This window comes from Chelonia mydas, chromosome 4 (assembly GCF_015237465.2).
Source record: "Chelonia mydas isolate rCheMyd1 chromosome 4, rCheMyd1.pri.v2, whole genome shotgun sequence".
In the NCBI taxonomy this organism is placed as follows: domain Eukaryota; kingdom Metazoa; phylum Chordata; order Testudines; family Cheloniidae; genus Chelonia; species Chelonia mydas.
The window spans coordinates 11,804,872-11,822,074 of NC_057852.1; the positions used below are offsets into that span (position 1 = coordinate 11,804,872).

The following is a 17,203-nucleotide window of genomic DNA, read 5'->3' on the forward strand; positions in this document are numbered from 1 at the left end:
CAGCATAGGGTTCAAGGACAAGGCAAAGTTTGTACCTTGAGGAAGTTTTTAACCTAAGCTGGTAAGAATAAGCTTAGGGGGTCTTTCATGCAGGTCCCCACATCTGTACCCTAGAGTTCAGAGTGGGGAAGGAACCTTGACAGCCATAATCTTGGGTTTGCGTTACCATAGTCTTACTTTCTGTCCCACAGGAAATTGTGATAGCTCAAAATGTGTCGTTCTAAATTGGGATGAAATGTCAAAATATCAAATCTTTTGGGGGAATGAAAAGTTCTGAAAAAAGTTGATTTGGAAATGTTGAAATCTTGAGTTTCAGTTCAGTTCAATATTAATCTGCACATTGTGATCAGGGGCCTTTCATTGCTTTAACAATTCCGTAACAAGGTCTCTGCAGCATGTCTTGACATGGCAAGCCCTAGCTCCTCGAGCAGGGGGATTGCCAAGAGTAACAGGAAAGTGCGCTCAAGTTAAGAGATCTAGGGGCAATTCTTTAGAGAAAACAATAGGAAGAATGGAAAATTGGAAGAGCTGGCCCTACTTGGCACAGGGCCTTTATCCCTCATGGTAAAGTCCCCTTTTCTGGGCTGCAGTCCTGTAATAATTGTGCAGCTGTTAGCCTGACCCTACTCCTCAGCTGCTCAGGCTAGGATGCCCACAGCTCAGGTCTTCAACCCAGAGCCCCTATGATGGGTAAGGCCCCGAGGGGCCGAGCAGGTGGGCCCTGCTATGAGAAGGTCCCCAGCAGTTGCTTGCAGGGAGGCTGCTGGCTCTGATGTGGCTGCAGTTAGAAGCACAGATGCATTGGGAGTGCTCAGGAGCTGTGTTAAGCCTTGTTAGGGGTGGAGTCAAAAGGTCCTTGAAACTGATGTGGGATCCCTTCACTTAAGAGAACTGTGAGACAGCTAAGGGGCCATACCCAAGAGAAGGCCTAATAGAGTCAGCCCAGGAATTTTGGCTTGTGTGGGCAGAGGGGCTTTTGCTGAGTACTGCAGAGCTGGGGCGGGGGGTGAGAGCAAGAACATCACTCAGCGTGACACAGCCAGCCAGCAGGACTCAACAGCAGCTGACGGCATGGTGGCTGACTCCGGGGAGAGGTTCTTGGGCCAGGAGTGCAGGCTGCAGAGAGCACACTTGGTGCTCTGAGCAAATGAAGCTGTTTCCTGCTACTTTATTTCATTCCTTCTGCATTCAGAGACACAGGGATTCGTGCATTCTTTAAGTCAACAAACCGCTTCAAAGAAATACCTGGCTGTCACCAATATCTACTCCCAACTGGAACATCCCCAGGGCCCCACTCAATGACTAGCAAGGGTCTAAAGAGGGCTATACTATAGAATAGCCACAAGGCAAGTGCTTGCTCTGATCTTTTGGAGTGACTCCCCATTCTCAGCCCTGCTTCCATCACATAGGAATAGAACTGCAGAATCAGGAGGTAGAGCTGGAAGAGGTGGAGGGCATTTGATTAAACACTCGTGCCTGGCCCGGGCTGGTTGACTGGTGCTGGGGCTGCAGGGCTGTGAAATTCAGCTGTGTAGCCATTTGCCCTTGTGGGGTCCCAGAGCTTGGGCTCCAGCCTGGGCCCAGAGGGTTCTAGCCCGGGCTCCAGTCCCAATGTCTACACAGCATTTTCAGCCCTGCAGCACGAGCCCCATGAGCCAAAGTCAGCTGAGCCAGGCCAACTGTGGCCATCCTGCGGGTCTTGTATTCCAGGGTTTATGCAGTCCAGGCAGGATCTGCCCTTACAAGACATCTGCTAGTGCTTCTCCTTTGAAAGTCCTGGCAACGGGGCTCCCACTCTGCCCCGGGAGATGGATTGACTCTGCCCCAGCCTGATACAGTCATGCTGCCAGGGCAAACCTTTACTTTGGCCTTGTTCCTGGGCAGGGCTGGGCCCCTGGTATATTTAATGCTAATAAATGCCTGATCGTGTGGGAAGCTGAGCACCCTCCACTGATTCCTCTTCTCAGGATCAGACCCCAGGTCCGTGATTAAAACCAAGCATGAAGCCAGATCCACACATCCCGGCTCCCAAGTCACTGACCCCATTTGCCATGACAGTGCATGCGCACCTTCCGGCATGTAACCAGCCACAGGTCAGCAGGCACGTTTCTGCCCCTCGCCCCACGACAGGCCTCGCAGACAGAAACCAGGCAGGCCTGCTTTTAAAAAGCACTGGCTTCGAAGTGACACTATTATGGTTACCCTGGCCTCAAAATCTGCCACTAAATAAACAAGGTGGGAAGATGCCCAAGTCGCTGTAGCAGCATGATTCAAAGAAGCTTCTCCGCCTAGAAATCCCAGTCTCTCTTGTTCTTCCTCCTGGTTATTAACCAACCACATGAAGACAAAAATCTGGAAAGCGGGTCCCCAAAGCCCAACTGGTGTCCTTAGATGCTATTAGAAATCCCAGCAAATTGCCAGGCCTCCTGGGTCTCTAGACATCACCTCTATTTGTCACTCATTCCATGGCCCTGAGTACACTGGGGCTCACACCCCCACAACACCGTTACACAGGTGCTCAGTTAGGGAGTGACAGACTCAGTAGGGAGGCCTAGCCTGTACCCAGAGCTGTATATCAAAGCACTAACCAACAATGGCCAAACGTCATGGTACACCTGGGGAAACTGAGGCAAACCTAAAAAGGGACTTGCCCCAAACCACAGAGTGAGATTCATATCCAGCAGTGCTGGTTTCTCTTCTGCTTAAAACACTATGTCACCCTCACTCTCTGGCTAGCATGGGTTTTGCTAGCATGATTGATTGTTTGGGATGGGGGAAATCCCTTACCATGCTGACATTTGAACGCTGCTCCCAGAATGCTAGTTATACTAGGTCATGCCTAGTGATGCTAGAATCAGCCCTGGATGGGAGAGAACCGTGACTGTGTATGCAGTGTAGTTGTAGCTGTAGAGGGACAAGGTGGGTGAGATATCATCTTGCAGGGGCTCTCAACCAGAGGTCTGGGGCCCTTTGGGGGGGCTGCAAGCAGGTTTCAGGGGGTCCGCCAAGCAGGGCCAGTGTTAGACTCGCCGGGGCCCAGGGCAGAAAACCTAAGCCCTGCCATGCAGGGCTGAAACAGAAGCTTAAACAACTTAGCTTCACGGGGCCCCTGTGGCCCCAGGCAATTGCCATGCTTGCTACCCCTTAAACCTGGCCCTGGCTTTTATATGGAGATAAACAGTTGTTGTGGCACTGGTGGGCCGTGGAGTTTTTATAGCATGTTGTGGGGGGAGCCTCAGAAAGAAAAAGATTGAGGAAACCCTGTTTTATTGGACCAACTTCTGTTGGTGAGAGAGACAAGCTGCACAGAGCTCTCCTTAAGGTCTGGGAAAGATACTCCCAGCGTCACAGCAAAATGCAAGGTGGAACAGATGCTTCAGCATAAGCAGCTAGCGCATATTGTAAGGGACCATTCAAGGTAGAGTGGCCCGTTAACACCTCTGCAGTCATCGGACAAAAGGAGGGGGTTACAGGTTGTTGTAATCAGCCATGAATCCAGTGTGAACTGGGCCACTGCGGGGGTGTATGTTTATAAGATAAATAGCTGAGAAATTAAACACTTCACCAAAGCTATTCTGAGGCATAGACACAGAGACCTTGGTTTTGGAGTTTGATGCTTACAATTTAGCCTTCTTTTGAAGCTCTGCAGGAACATAAACCAATGAGCAAGGAAAGAAATGCAACCCAGAGAAGTGCATGCGAATCAGTCCTCACCTGGTCATTTTATTTACAGGTTTAGAATAGCTCCATTTACTGGAGGTCACCCAGAAGAAGCGATCTCCCTGCAGTACGTTTGCCATGGGACCCTGGCACAGTTCCTAGACCAGCCTTAGTGCTTGCAGGAAACTGACCCAGTGCAGCTCCCTTGTGCAGTACGCCCCCACGCAATCCTGTCTGGTTACTCACCGCATTTAGCATGTCAGACAGTAATTCCTTTGTAACACACTGTGGTTGAAAAGATGGACACAGATGTGCTGTAGATACCAGTTACAACAATAGCAGGTGTCAGAGCCAAGCACTCCTCCATTGACTGTGCCCATCACTAGTGCTCTCAGGGATGGGTACCCACTTGCACAGGATGAAAGGATGAGCAATGCCCCCAGGTACATGTACTTGCTTTGTTACTCAGCCAACAAAGACAAAGCAGACGGCACAGGAAGGGCAAGATTGACTCTAAAAATCTGGGTCCCCTGAGGAAGCGGGAAAGCAGCCGCTCCCCAAGCAAAGAGTCAGCTTTGACAGGAGGCCTATTAGCCCCAGATAGTTTCACTGTCATAGTCACAAAGGGCGGCTGTGCCTAAAAAGGGACTAAAACGGTGGTTCCAGGCTCATTGTTCGTCAGTGAATTTCAACTCCAATATGCTCAGAACCTGCATCACTTCCTGCAGAGAACTTTTCCCTCTGCGCCCCCCCAGGATCTGGAACAGTCTACCTGTCCCCCTCTGCCTCCTTGCAAATCTCACCTAGAAGCCTGGTTTAGCCTCTGCTTCTTACTCCCTTCTGCTTGGCAGCCTCTGTAACTCTGTTATGTATTTTCTAGAACATACCATTCTTTAACTATTTATTTCTATTTACTTCTGTAACTTATTAAACTTGTAGAGCCCTTTGGGACATGTTACTATCCAACTGCTATAAACCGTTGTTGTTACAAGCACAGCAGTGACAGCTGGTAACTGGTCTGTCCTCAGAAAATGATTTATACTTTAAGTAACTCCACTTATAAATAAGCCTTTCCTATAGTATTGTACAATAATACAGTCAGAAGGGGAGCGGCACTCAACCTTTTATAAAAATTTCCTTGGCAGTTTTTTAAAAGAATTCAAGAACCTCCCACGTTTGCAGCAGGACTTTGAAATTTGGCAGGGGACTGGTCCTGGAGTCAGGGAGGTGCCTTTTGCTGGTCCAGGAAAATCTTTTCAGATGTCAGAAATGACCATTTCCCACCTGTGTTTTGCTCAGCAGAGTTTGCTGGAGGCAGGCTGTTAAATCCCTGACCATTCTAGCTGGACTGTACCTGTGCCCAAGCCTCTAGCTTCAGCATGACACACAGAGAACTGACAGTGCAGCCACTTCTCAACGCTCTTTGGCCTCGAGGAAGGCACGCTGGGCTAGGAGCAAAGACGCCATGAGTTCTAAACGCTTATCTTCCGCTAACTGGCGTTCAACTATCTGGGCCTGCCATAAACCTTATTGCTGAACAAAGTCCCATAGCAGACATCGAGGTTACACAAACTGGGACTAGAACCCAGTGCATGACACTGGTGTAACCACTCAGCAACACTGCCTCAAAAAAAGAAGCAGCAGTCAAATGTCTGAGCTGGGCTATGCTGCCTGTAAGATGTTCCTATGCTCTGTACCCTGCTGTTGCAGTGTGTTAATCATCCCCCCTCCAATCGCTAATCCACAGACGCTAACCGCCTACTCTGGGGCTCGGTAACGTGACCGGGTTCGTGTACGTGGTAGGGGTCAGTGCTGCGAGGCTGAAAGTTCAGGAATGTAACCCTGCCGCTGACAGAAAAGGGGGGCGTCACAGTTGCACGGAACAGAATTTGTTTTTTTTCCTTAAGCAATGTTAGAAGGACATTAGCAAGGCTGCAAAGTTAGGCACTCCAAAGTTAGGCAATGCCAGCTTTACAATTGCCTGTGCAACCTGAATTCAGCTCCCTGGTGCATACGCATTAGGGAACTGTCTTTAATCACGAGCACACGCCCCTGCCTCGGTCAGTCACGGGATGGCCCTGGCGCTAGGGATGCACTGGGTTATGTACTGAAGGCGGCTGTTGGCTGGGGGCCCCTGCCTTGTTTGTTGCAGAACTTGGTGTGTACTCTTGTGTGTATTAGTAGCACTGAGATTGGGCGGGTGGAGGCCGGCCCCAAAATGAAGGCCTGTCCCCTCAGCTAAAGGGGCGGAACCACTGAGCCCGGGCTACCACTGATTTCTGGGGGCAACAAAAGAGAGGCTCAGGAGTGGGGTCAAAGTTGAATAACAAGGAAGCTGGAGAGGTGGCACCAAGCAGCGAGCCCCAGACAGCGCCCGTTGCTCAAAGGCATCTAGGGCGTCCCTGCAGGCTGTCTAGAGTAACTTTGGCTCAGAGGCATGACTGTACAAGGGACCGGAAATAGGCCCCCGCCCCCCAGTGGCAGAGCACCCCCTGGTCCAGCTTCCTCCTCCGGCAGTGATGGAGGGCCGTCTTGGCCAGCACCAGGATAGGGTGACCAGATGTCCCAATAAAATCAGGACTGTCCCGATATTTAACTCTTTGTCCCGCATCCCAACTGATGTACGATTGGGACACCATTTGTCCCGATATTTTAGGGTTGCCAGGCGGCCAGTTGGTGTGGGGCTGGCAGGCTCCCTACCCAGCTCCGCACAGCTCCCCGGAAGTGATGACATCTCCCTCTGGCTCCTAGGCGCAGGGATGGCCAGGTGGCTCTGCGTGCTGCCCCCGCCTTGAGCGCCAGCTCCGCAGCTCCCACTGGCCAGCAACCGTGGCCAATGGGACCTGCGGGGGTGGCACCTGCAGGTGAGGCAGCACGCACAGCTGCCTAGCCGCGCCTCTGCCTAGGACCCAGAGGGAGATGTCATCACTCCTGGGGAGCTGCCTGAGGTAATCTCCCTCCCCCCGCCCCCCCGGAGCCTGCACCCCAGCCTGAGTCCCCTCCTGCACCCAAACTCTTTCCTGGAGTCAGCACCCTAGACCCCCCCCTTGCAGTGGGAGCCGGGGCCGTGGGCCCTTGACCTGTGGCAGGGGGCTGGAGCCAGGGCCACGCATGCCTGACCTGCGGCAGGAGCTGGAGCCCCCGACCTGCGGCTTGCATGGGTGGCCGGGGCTGGAACCCAGGCCGTGTGCCTCCCTCCCCCATGGCTCTGGTGGGAGCTGTGAGCCTGTGGCTGCCCCACCATGTGTCCTGATATTTTACTCTTGCGATCTGGTCACCCTACGCCAGAAGGAGGCTGACAAGGCGGTCCTGCAGCTTTGTGGGGCTACGGATGGGGTGCATGAGGAAAGTGGGGGAAAGTGCAGCCAGAACCTCAGTAAGAGGTTCTCGAGGAGCCGGAAGAGGGGCTGCAGCCTGGGCACCAGGGTCGTCCTCTCGCTGCAAAAGAGGCAGGTGTTGGGAGTTCGTGAGCCACGCCAGCTACGTGTCCATTCTCAGGGCTCTGGGAAGAAGCTGCCAATGAATATCCCTAGTGGGCCGTGGGACCAGAGCGGAGTACAGACTGGCCCACTGGGTTCTTTGCCCTCCTCAGATGGCAGCAGGTCCCGCCCCCTGGTATTGGGGAAGGACAGAAGGGCGAGGAAGTGGATGATGTGAATCTCAAGCATGTAAACACCTTTCCTGAGCATGAGCCATAGGCAAACCGGCTGGATATCATACAGATGGCTCAGGTGGCGCGCCAGGGTGGCCGGCGATGCTCATGGGGCAAGGGCCTGACAACAAGGTCTGGAGGGTTGGAAGGTGTGTAGTGAATGAGGCAGGGGGTTGCAGGAAGAGAAAGGACAGTCTCATGGCTAAGGCTGCTGCCCTGGAGAACTGGTTTCTGTCCCTGCCTCTGCCACAGAGTGCCTGTGTGAGGCTGGGCAAGTCACTTGCACCAAACACGTCACAGGAGGTCGCTCACTGGGCGTTCCTCATTTTCGGTTCCTCATTGTGAGACGTGCCAGGGCTACGATTTACAGAACCGCTGAGCACTCACAGCTGTAACTCGGGCCAGTGGGAGCTCTGGATGCTCACCGCTCCTTCCCCCACCCAGTCAGATTGACCCCACAGCCCTTCCGCTCCAGAGCCTGACCCCATAGATCCCTGAAGCCAGCCTGAGCCTGCAGCTCCTCCTCTTCTCCCCAGCCTGACCCCATAGCGCCACGTGGGCAGCCTGGCTACACAGTCGCTCCCCTCCCCCACCGCCTGACCCCACAACACTCCCTTCATCAGCCCCCCCCCCCCCCCCCCCCCCCCCGGCCCCAGCAGCTAGCGGGCTTGCCCCAGCCCCTCCTGACCCCACCCCCACTGCCTATCCCTGCTCTCCCCACCTGGTATTTATTTCCAACAGGCAGAGGCTGCTCACTGCCAGGATGGGGTGTTAAGCTTCACCTTCCCGGCCCACCATACTTCCTCCCTCCTCCATTTCCCAGCTGCACCCCCCGCTTGTCTTTTTTCCTTCTTCGGTGTCAGCCCCACTCCCCCCACCCCTTTGTTCTCCCCACTCATCTCACAGCCCTTTTGCGACACACAAATTTTGAAGACCCCACCAGCAGCAAGACACACGCTGGGACGTCCAAGCAAACCCCAGCCCCACAGTGACCTGTCACTTCCCCGTTATCCCTCCAGCAGTGTCTGGAGGGAGAGGGGAGGTGAAATGCCCCTTTGGGTGTATGTTTGTATAGGGTTATGCTAGCTGGGGTTTGGGGAACCGGTGAGGAAAACACATCAGATCCATGACTCTTCTACTTGTCCCAGAGAGACCCAATTTAGACAAAAAGCACCTCAGACGTTTGGGCGGGGGTTGGGGGGGGGGGAGAATCTTCTCTGCCTGGCTTGCAGACAACTGTCAGGGTGATCTGAAACACACCAGGGCTCTGGCAGGGGGCTGGGGAAAGTCAAGATTACTAATGGTAGGACAGAAAGTAATAGCAAAAAATAGCTGGCTGGCAGGAAAGACGGGCTAATGAGAACACTCTAGATACATTCCAGCGGAGGGGAACCAAAAAATGTAATCTACGTCTGCACTCTGATTAGTTATGGCCAAATAAGTCAGGCGGTGTCCTGTGCCTAAGTGCTGCTATAGGGAGAGGAGACAGCCCAAGGTTTTCGCAGCCCTCTCGCTTCTCCTCAGGGGGGAAAAACCAGGACGTTTCTTGGAAAGAGCCTGAAGCTCTCCTTGCAGGAGGAATCGCAGGGCTACGTTGCAACTGCCCGGCCTAAGGATTGCAGGACCAAGGAGACACTGACTTGCTCTTCAAAGGGCTGGGACGGATCAGCAGTTAAACCTCCACAATACTTTGACTCCAGCTGTGCTAGTGGTTAGTTCCTGGTTACACACTAGCCACTGGGCAGGTCCAGGAAGGTTAGGACAAGTGCATGGCGGTGAACATGGGTCCTGCTCTCTTGTGGGAGGTGCTCACCCACACCACAAATACAGCATAACTCCCCCCGTTGACGGGGATAAAAGAGCTTCCATGGTCCTGTGTAAGCCTCGCTGCTTCAGCGTGAATCTGAAACACGCCAGGGTCCCGTCTTCACCGTGCCCAGGGGCTGTGCGCTGACCGGAGATACAAAGGCAAAACCAAATGATTCCCAGGCCAGTGTTATCTGCCTCTTCTGGGAGGTAGTTAATCCCCTAGAACATGAGGCCAGATTCTGCTTCCCTATCCTTCTCTTGCAATGTAAAGGGGCCAGAACAACTCCTGGGGGAATTTCCCCAGCACTGGGGCAGTGTCGGATCAGCACACAGCACCCTACACGGTTACCACGGTTTTGGGGTCTCTCTGGGTGTGTGCCGGGATATGAGGACAGATGGATCTGGGGTTCCGGGAGTGCGGCCATGGCACTCTGTGCTCCGGCTGCGGTAAAGGAGAGCTGGACGGTGCATGCTCCATGCCGACCCCTGAAGCAGCCATGACTCTGGGAAGTGCAAAGCTGGCCTAAAGCCACCTTAGCTCACCTGTCCTGGGCTGAGCCTTCTGGCCATGGCTCCTGCGAGGTCAGCAGAGAACCTGGCCCACAGGTTCTACAATAAGGGTACAAGGAATATCGGTGCATTCCAAGAACACCACGTGGGCGTGCCCCTCCGCAGAGCCATGGCGATGGAAAAGGCCTTGGGTTCCCCCCTTGAGCCCGTCTCCTGGCCAGTGCAGGGGCTAGTGCAGTCTAGCTGGCACGGTTTACAGTGTCGGGTTAACCCGCTGGGCCTGTCTGATGTCGGAGCACGCTAGCTCCCACAGCAGAGTGGTCTCTGCTTACTCCCCATTTGTCCGCGTACTCCTTACTGTTGGGATGCGGGGCCAGAGGTCACCCTGACCATTCACTGACCATCTTCACTGCGGACCTGGGCAGGTCTCAGCAGCGACTGACGGGCGACATGTGCCGCATTGGAGAGAGAAACTAACCCCACGCCCGGGGGGGCTGAGCGTTGGCGGTTTTGAGGGGGCATATTTGGACACCTCTCTCAAGGGGGAATGTTCCTGAGGTGGTTTTGTGGGTAGAACTCAGAGAGAGCAGGGCCCTGGACAAGCCCAGAGAGGCAGCCCAGAGCTGACCGTCTGACCAGGCCGACACGGGCGCGGGCGGCTCTAACTCTCCAGCACAGCGTGCTGGGCGACAGCTGCACGGGCATGGCACCGCTACCACTCCAGCGGGGAGGGTTTGGGAGACTAGAGGTCAGGTTTGCAGGGAGACTGATGCTTCCACCCGGCAGAGCTGTGATCAAGCCTGGGAGATGAAGCCCCACAGGAAGCACTGTCCACTGAAGACCAGATTGGCAGCATCCCCCCCATGACTTCTAATTGGCCCAGGAGCACTAGCTAGCCACGGAAGCAGTCCCAGGACACTGTCTGTGCAACCCGGCAGTACCTGGCCTGCTGCTACTCCACACTGCACTCTGGCAGCCTTCTCTGGCCCTGACCCCTGGCTCAACCCCCAACTCCAGGCTCTGGCTCTGACCCTGGGCCTGATTCCTGGCTTCCTGCTCCAAACACTAGAGCTAACTCCTGGTCCTATCCACGAGGCCAGGCGACCCACATCCCAGGAGCGACCTGTTGCACAGACTACCTCAAACCCCTCTCTAGACAATGGCCCAATAGTAGAATGGAGGGGGCAGGCCTCCTACTGCCTAGCACACCCCAGGGGTGCCAGGTTGGGTATTAATTGACCGAGCTGCCACACTTCCTCCCTTGTGACCACTCGCCTTCAGCTCAGATGACTGCTCAGCTCCTAATGGTGCACGTCGTTTACCTCCATGGACTTCCTGGCCGCATCACTTCAGATTGAGGACCACTGTTCATCGTGCACTTCTGGCGCAAGACCCTCCGGTTACTAGCTGTCCATGCCTATGCCTCCTCGGCATATCACCCCTACATGGATGGCCAGAGAAGGTGAATCAAGTATCAGAGCACTATCTATGATGTTTCATTAACTAACACCAAGAGGACTGGTCCACCCTCCCGCCCTCTTTTGAATTTGTGTACAATAATACCAACCATGCCTCGATTGGGCAGAGCCCCTTTTTTGCCAACTACAGGTTCCAGCCTCAGTTTCACCCCATTCTACCAATGGCTTCCCAAAACCCAGCAGCAGCCGAGTGGGTTCAGCAGATCCTTACATTCAGGAAGAGTTGAGGCGTCACCTCAAGGATGCTAAGGCGGCCTATAAATGGTACGCACACCACTGGAGACAGAAGGGGCTGACCTTCCCAGAAGACCAAAAGGTTTGGATATCTGCCAAAATCTCCACACAAACGGCCATCTCACAACCTAGATCATCAGTTCCTTGCACCTTACCGAAACTGCAAGAAAATCAATCCCATTCCTTTCAAGCTCACTTGTGTAAATCTCTCAGAATGCTTCCCGTCTTTCACATTTCCCACTTAAGGCCCTACACAGAAAACCTGTTCCCCGACTGGATGTAGCTACCACCCCCACAGAAAATATGTAGTCCGTGCATATTGGATTCCAAATTGAAAGAGAGAGGTTGTGGTACCTCCTGAATTGGGAAGGCTAACACCCCAAAGAGCAGGCCTTGGAACTCCAAATAATGTCCATGCCCCAAAACGGTAGAGAGTTTTCACAGGAACCATCCAGCCAAGACTGGCCCAGTGATGCTCATGAGGAGTGGGGGGTGAAGTGAGGATCATGGAGGCTAGAACCCAGGTCTGCAGAGTCCAAGCAACCACCACTTCCACACCACCATCCAGCAGCCATAGCAGAGCTGTGATCAATGCACTATAAACCCTGGGAGACTAAACACCACAGGAAGTGCTGCCCACAGAAGACCTAAATGGCAGCATCCCTATGACCTCTGATTAGCCCAGGAGCACTATTTAAAGGAGGAGGGAGCTCCCAGAAGCTGTCTGTTTACTGCTTAAATGCACATTAAAGCAAACATACACTCCTTTGTTCAAGACAGGCCTATTTGACCGGTTGGAAGCTCTGAGAGTTTTGAACGTGCACCCCTAACATCATACAGGGGAATCTTACACCTTCACATACAATGTGGCCACGCACATTTTATGAGGACAATACTGATCAGCAAATGATGAGTTTTCAAATGATACCTTACAAGCCGTACCTTGTACAAAGTTTATTACAATAGTGTGTAGGGTGTGAGCACAGGGGTGTGTTCTGTCACTGTCATCAACTGCCCTGTAACCCTGTGTGCCTTAAAATACTCTGCTGCTGGAGCTCCTTTGTCTGGATGCTCTGAGTCAGCAGACAAGCTTACACTGAGTGTGTGAGATCAGCTGCCCTGCCCCATAGGCTCTGACTCCAGCAGCCTGCTGGTTACACTCCAGCCACACTCTGGCTTCCACCAGCCTTGGTTACACCTGGCAAGATCACCCCAACACCCCCAGTCCTGAATTTTCCCCAAACCATGTGCTCTGCAATGTCCAGCCCTCTCCTAGGCCATTCAGAGCAATAATGTTTGTTTGCTCCTCTACCAAAATAAACTGCCCAACTGATTACTGTAACTGGCGTTAACGATCACTTCCATTCCAGCACAGCAGTGGGCTGGTTCACATTAAAAGTAAAAGAAGTTTATTAACAAGAGGAGATAGGATTTTAAGTGAGCTCAAGTACAGAGTTAGAAGTGGTTGCAAGCAACTCAAAGTGAAAAACGCTTTCTAAAGGTTAAGACTGAACAACACACCAGTCTTGGTTCAAGGTAAGACTTTTATCACACTTACCTTCCAGTGAGATGGCTGACCACTCCCTTGGTCAGGATCCCCCATGAAGTCCAATAGTGCTCGGTTCCTTTGTTTTCTTAGACCCGCTGGGGTTCTCTGCCCCTCTCCTTTAGAGTCCAGTGACCCTTTGAAATGAATTCCGCTGAAGGATACCCCATCCAACATAAAGTTCATTCAAACTGCGAGGAAGGAGCCGTAGAGTCTAGTGGTGAAGGAGGCTCCCTGCTGGTTTCTTCTCCCACTGGTGTTTGCTAAAATGCAAACTGATCTGTTCCTGCAGTTTCCTCCCCCTGCTGTGATGTTGATTCGTTATCTCCTCGCCTTAGCTTGATGGTTTTGTTTACCTTTTATGTAAATTGCATTCCCATGGCCTCTGAATGTATCTTGGAAGTACTTTCAAGGTGGCAAAACCACACTCCTTTGTCTAGGATGGGGTAACGTCTGCCCTGCCTGGCAGACACACTTTAAGAACGTAATTCCCAATAAGTTTGTAATTTTGAATTTGTCCTCTGTCCCCACTCTGTGCAATAATACTAATGATCTGTATGTTAATAGCTTTCCATGTATAGCTTGCACAACACCTTCTAGGTACAGGTTATGACATTAGTGAGTTGGGGTACACTGACCTGGTGAACAGCTAGGACTCGCTACCAGATACCCATGAGCGCCTTGTCCTCCTGCACTGAGATGCTGTTAGGGTGACAGAGTGGTTGGTGTGTGGCCCATCCCCTATCCTATCGTGGCTCTCCTCCCTCCCGCCTTCATGGTTCTGCTGCCCCTCCCCACCAAGCAGCTCACTCAGTGGTTTTTGCAGCTCAGTTTTGTTGTTTGGAACATAGAAAGTGCAGTGATGCCTCCTGCAGAGGCCTGTAGATGTGGGGTGGGGTGGGGCATCCCAGAGACAGCAGCATAGTGGGGTGCCCAGCTGTATATCCCATTCTGCCCAGAACCCAAGGCCAGAGTGAGAGGGGAGGGATGGGACTCAGCAAAGGCCAGAGCTAGTTGGTGGGTATGTGGCTTGGGGGCACTGAGAAGTGCCCAGCCTTGTCAGAGTGGGTGGGGTGTTCTGCAGGGAATGAGTTCTCTGGGAGAATGCAGGAAGTTGGTACCACAAGAGCCAGCCAGGCAGGTGCTGAGAGCTGACAGGATGAAGGCACACTGGCTGCAGGAGGCACAGGAAAGGCCAGGCCGGAGCTCTCCATAGGAACCATGGAGGCAGAAGATGCCTGTAGGACGTGGGTGCCCCTTCAGGACCTGAGAGCCTTTGCAGAATTCAGTGGTGGGTCAGTGAGCAAAAGGCCACGTTGGGGCGGGTTGCCCAACACTCTGTGCCTTTTGGGAGGCTGTGGGAGTTGGGTGCAGTACAGGTACTGATCTTGGAAGCTCTAACTGGCTTCGGATCTGGCTCTCCTCTCCCCGCGCCTGGCTGCCATGGCTAGGCCCCACTACGTAAAGGAGAAGGTGCTCACCAGGAAGGTACCACACCTCAGTCATTCCCTCACCCTGCTCTGTACCAGCTCGACAGGCTGCCGGGTTGTGACGTTTAAGGACAAAGCCACTGCCCTCTGAGGAGCGATGCCCAGGAAAGGGCGGGGTGTGTGATGTATGCTGCAGGTTCCGTGGGGAGCCTAGCACTTGTGGGGGGGGGGGGGGGGGGAGGAGAGGAGGAGGCTGTTTGTTTTTTTTACTGACTGGGATTTTTAACCACCTGCCACAGGCCTAGAGTTCAAGAGAAATGCCTCCTTTTAGGAGCCCCAGTTAGCCAACGAGGCCCTGGTGAGGGGTAATGCATCATGGACTCCAGACTCTCTCTCCTGTTGTTGCTCTCCTCAGCACAGCTCCCGGGATCATTCATTCTCATGCCTTGTGCAAGGGGAAGCACTTTGGGATGGATGTTGTCTATGAAAGGGCTAATCAATGACTGTCTTCAAGAGACCACTGACTGGGGTAACGAGACCTGGATTCATTGATCTTGAGACAGTCTGCAGGTGAGATGTGAGCAATAGCTCGTGGGAGAACAATACAGATACTATATGTCTGTGTAATAAAGTGAGCTCAGGGCAAGAAAGCCAGGGGCACAAGGCCTTGCTAGATCCCGCACCTGGAGCCAACAGCACCCTCAGGCCATGACAATGGGATGCACTAGCGAGGAGCAGAGGGGGGAGGCGGTGTCCTGCTGAGGGAACATGAAGGACTGCGGCACTGGGACCGTCTCTGTGTTAGGCCAATTCCACAAAACCCTTGGCTGCTGGGTCAGCCTCAAGAACTGCCCCAGGATCCACTTGCCTGGCACAGCTGGGATATGAGAAAGGGGTTTCTCAAAGGCCCCAGGTCAGCCCAACCTTCTGCCCCATGGCGGCCAAGGGTGAATGCTGTTCTGCTGCTGATTAGCAGAGGGGCAAACTGCGGATGAGTTGGCCCATTTGAAGTGTCCTGACACTGACTTTGGGTCTCCGCCCACCATCTGCCTTCCTCCCCCTGTGCTTTAATGGCACTTGGGAAGCTTAGCAAGCCCCACTGAATCCTGAGCGGGTTTGCCGAGAGGGGTCCACACTGGAATGCTGTACTGGTATAACAGGGCAGTTAGGGGTGTGATTATTTACCTATGGAGTTATAGGAGTACAGCTCCTAGTATGGATGCTCCTATACTGGTATAAAAGAGCCTTCTCTCAGCGTAGGTCATCCCCCTTCCTGTCTGAGAATAGCTACACTGGTATAAGCATCTTTATCCTAGTATGATTATCTGGGTCAGGAGAGTTTTGCCACCTTAACTACAGTATAATTATAGGTTTCAGAGTAACAGCCGTGTTAGTCTGTATTCGCAAAAAGAAAAGGAGTACTTGTGGCACCTTAGAGACTAAGCAATTTATTTGAGCATGAGCTTTCGTGAGCTACAGCTCACTTCATCGGATGCATACTGTGGAAACATGTCTTCTGCAGTTTCCACAGTATGCATCCGATGAAGTGAGCTGTAGCTCACGAAAGCTCATGCTCAAATAAATTGGTTAGTCTCTAAGGTGCCACAAGTACTCCTTTTCTTTTTAGTATAATTATAGGTGTAATTAAAGCAGCAAAACTTTTTAGAGTAGACAGAAAGCAGCCTTCCAAGCTAAGGGAAAGAGACAGGTGAGGCCGCCTCTGTAACATGGGGCAAAGAGACAAAAAGTGAAGGAAACAGAATAGTCCCAGTTCTGGGGCCTGAGAAGTCATCTGTCAATAGCATGGGAAAGCACACCTTGCCTGCTGTCCAAACCCAGTCATGCCAGTGAGCTCTACTGTACATGTTGCTGAATCACTGCATTGATGGAAATACAGCCCAGGCCACGCCCTTCCCTGGGCCAGGGAACCTTCCCACCCAGGTTCTCTAGCCCAGGCCATGCCCTTCCCTGGGCCAGGGAACCTTCCCACCCAGGTTCTCTAAAGGTAACTTTCAGAAAGAGCAGAGGCAACCGAAGTGCTTCCTACTCGCTGGCACACAGACCTCACTGAGAAGTGTTGATAAATCTACGGAGTTTTAGCAAAGCGTGCCACGTTACAATGGGAAAGGGCAGCTAATCTGTCTGTCACTGCTCCATATACAGGAAACTCTTCCAGCCTGGAAACAAGCAGAGCTCCCCGCCCCTAACTCACTTTGTCTACCCTTAACTCAGATATCCCAATCGACACAATCTCACAGTACATTCACAATTCTGTTTGAGTTATGAAAGCGATCAGCTGCTCATCCTGGCCAACAAGGTCCTGAGGGGCCCAGGGCTGACCCTGTGGATCTGCCACAGGCAGCTTGAGGGCTCCCCTCCTTTTGTTAAAAGTCCATCCCTAAATCTGCACTTGGAACCCTGCAGGGCCACAGTAACTATATGCAAAGAACATTTATCCTGAAATGTTGTTGAGAGATCAGCCACCACTGAGAACTGCTCAGAGCCCACCCCCTCTTCCCACCAGCCACTTGCAGACGCTTGATAAGCCAGAAAGACAACAGAAGGACAGGGACAGCTCTCCCAAGAGCTTTCAGCTTTACATTGCAGTGCTAGGCCCACCTTCAGCTCCAGGAGCAGCAGCTTAGGGGGAAGAGAGTACTGAAATGTCTGTGAGCATGTCTCTCCTAATGGCTGGCCCAGACAGGGGATGGGTGCTGAGGGTGCCCCTTGATACCAAGAGATTGAGCGCTGGGCTTGGGGGTGGACTGTTCTATTAGCACAAAAAGCCAATGACCACAATGGAACCGGGAGGTGGAACAATAAAACACAATACATTTTCTCTCTACTGCAGCAGCAGCAGCCCAGCATTAGATTAAGGCTTCGG

At 52.9% G+C, this 17,203-nt stretch overlaps 1 protein-coding gene across 2 annotated transcripts in view; it reads right to left on the minus strand.

The window, feature by feature from the left end:
- The window catches only part of RBPMS (RNA binding protein, mRNA processing factor), a 175,353-nt gene extending 161,958 nt beyond the window's left edge, over positions 1 to 13,395 (minus strand). Inside the window, exon 1 of one of the 2 annotated variants that reach the window (XM_043545186.1) lies at positions 12,902 to 13,395. In XM_043545186.1, the coding sequence (XP_043401121.1) occupies positions 12,902 to 13,075 (174 nt within the window). In that variant the 5' untranslated portion in view covers positions 13,076 to 13,395. The remainder of the gene's footprint in view (positions 1 to 12,901) is intronic. The other variant, XM_043545185.1, reaches the window with a different exon arrangement.
- Between the last annotated feature and the right edge of the window lie 3,808 nt (positions 13,396 to 17,203).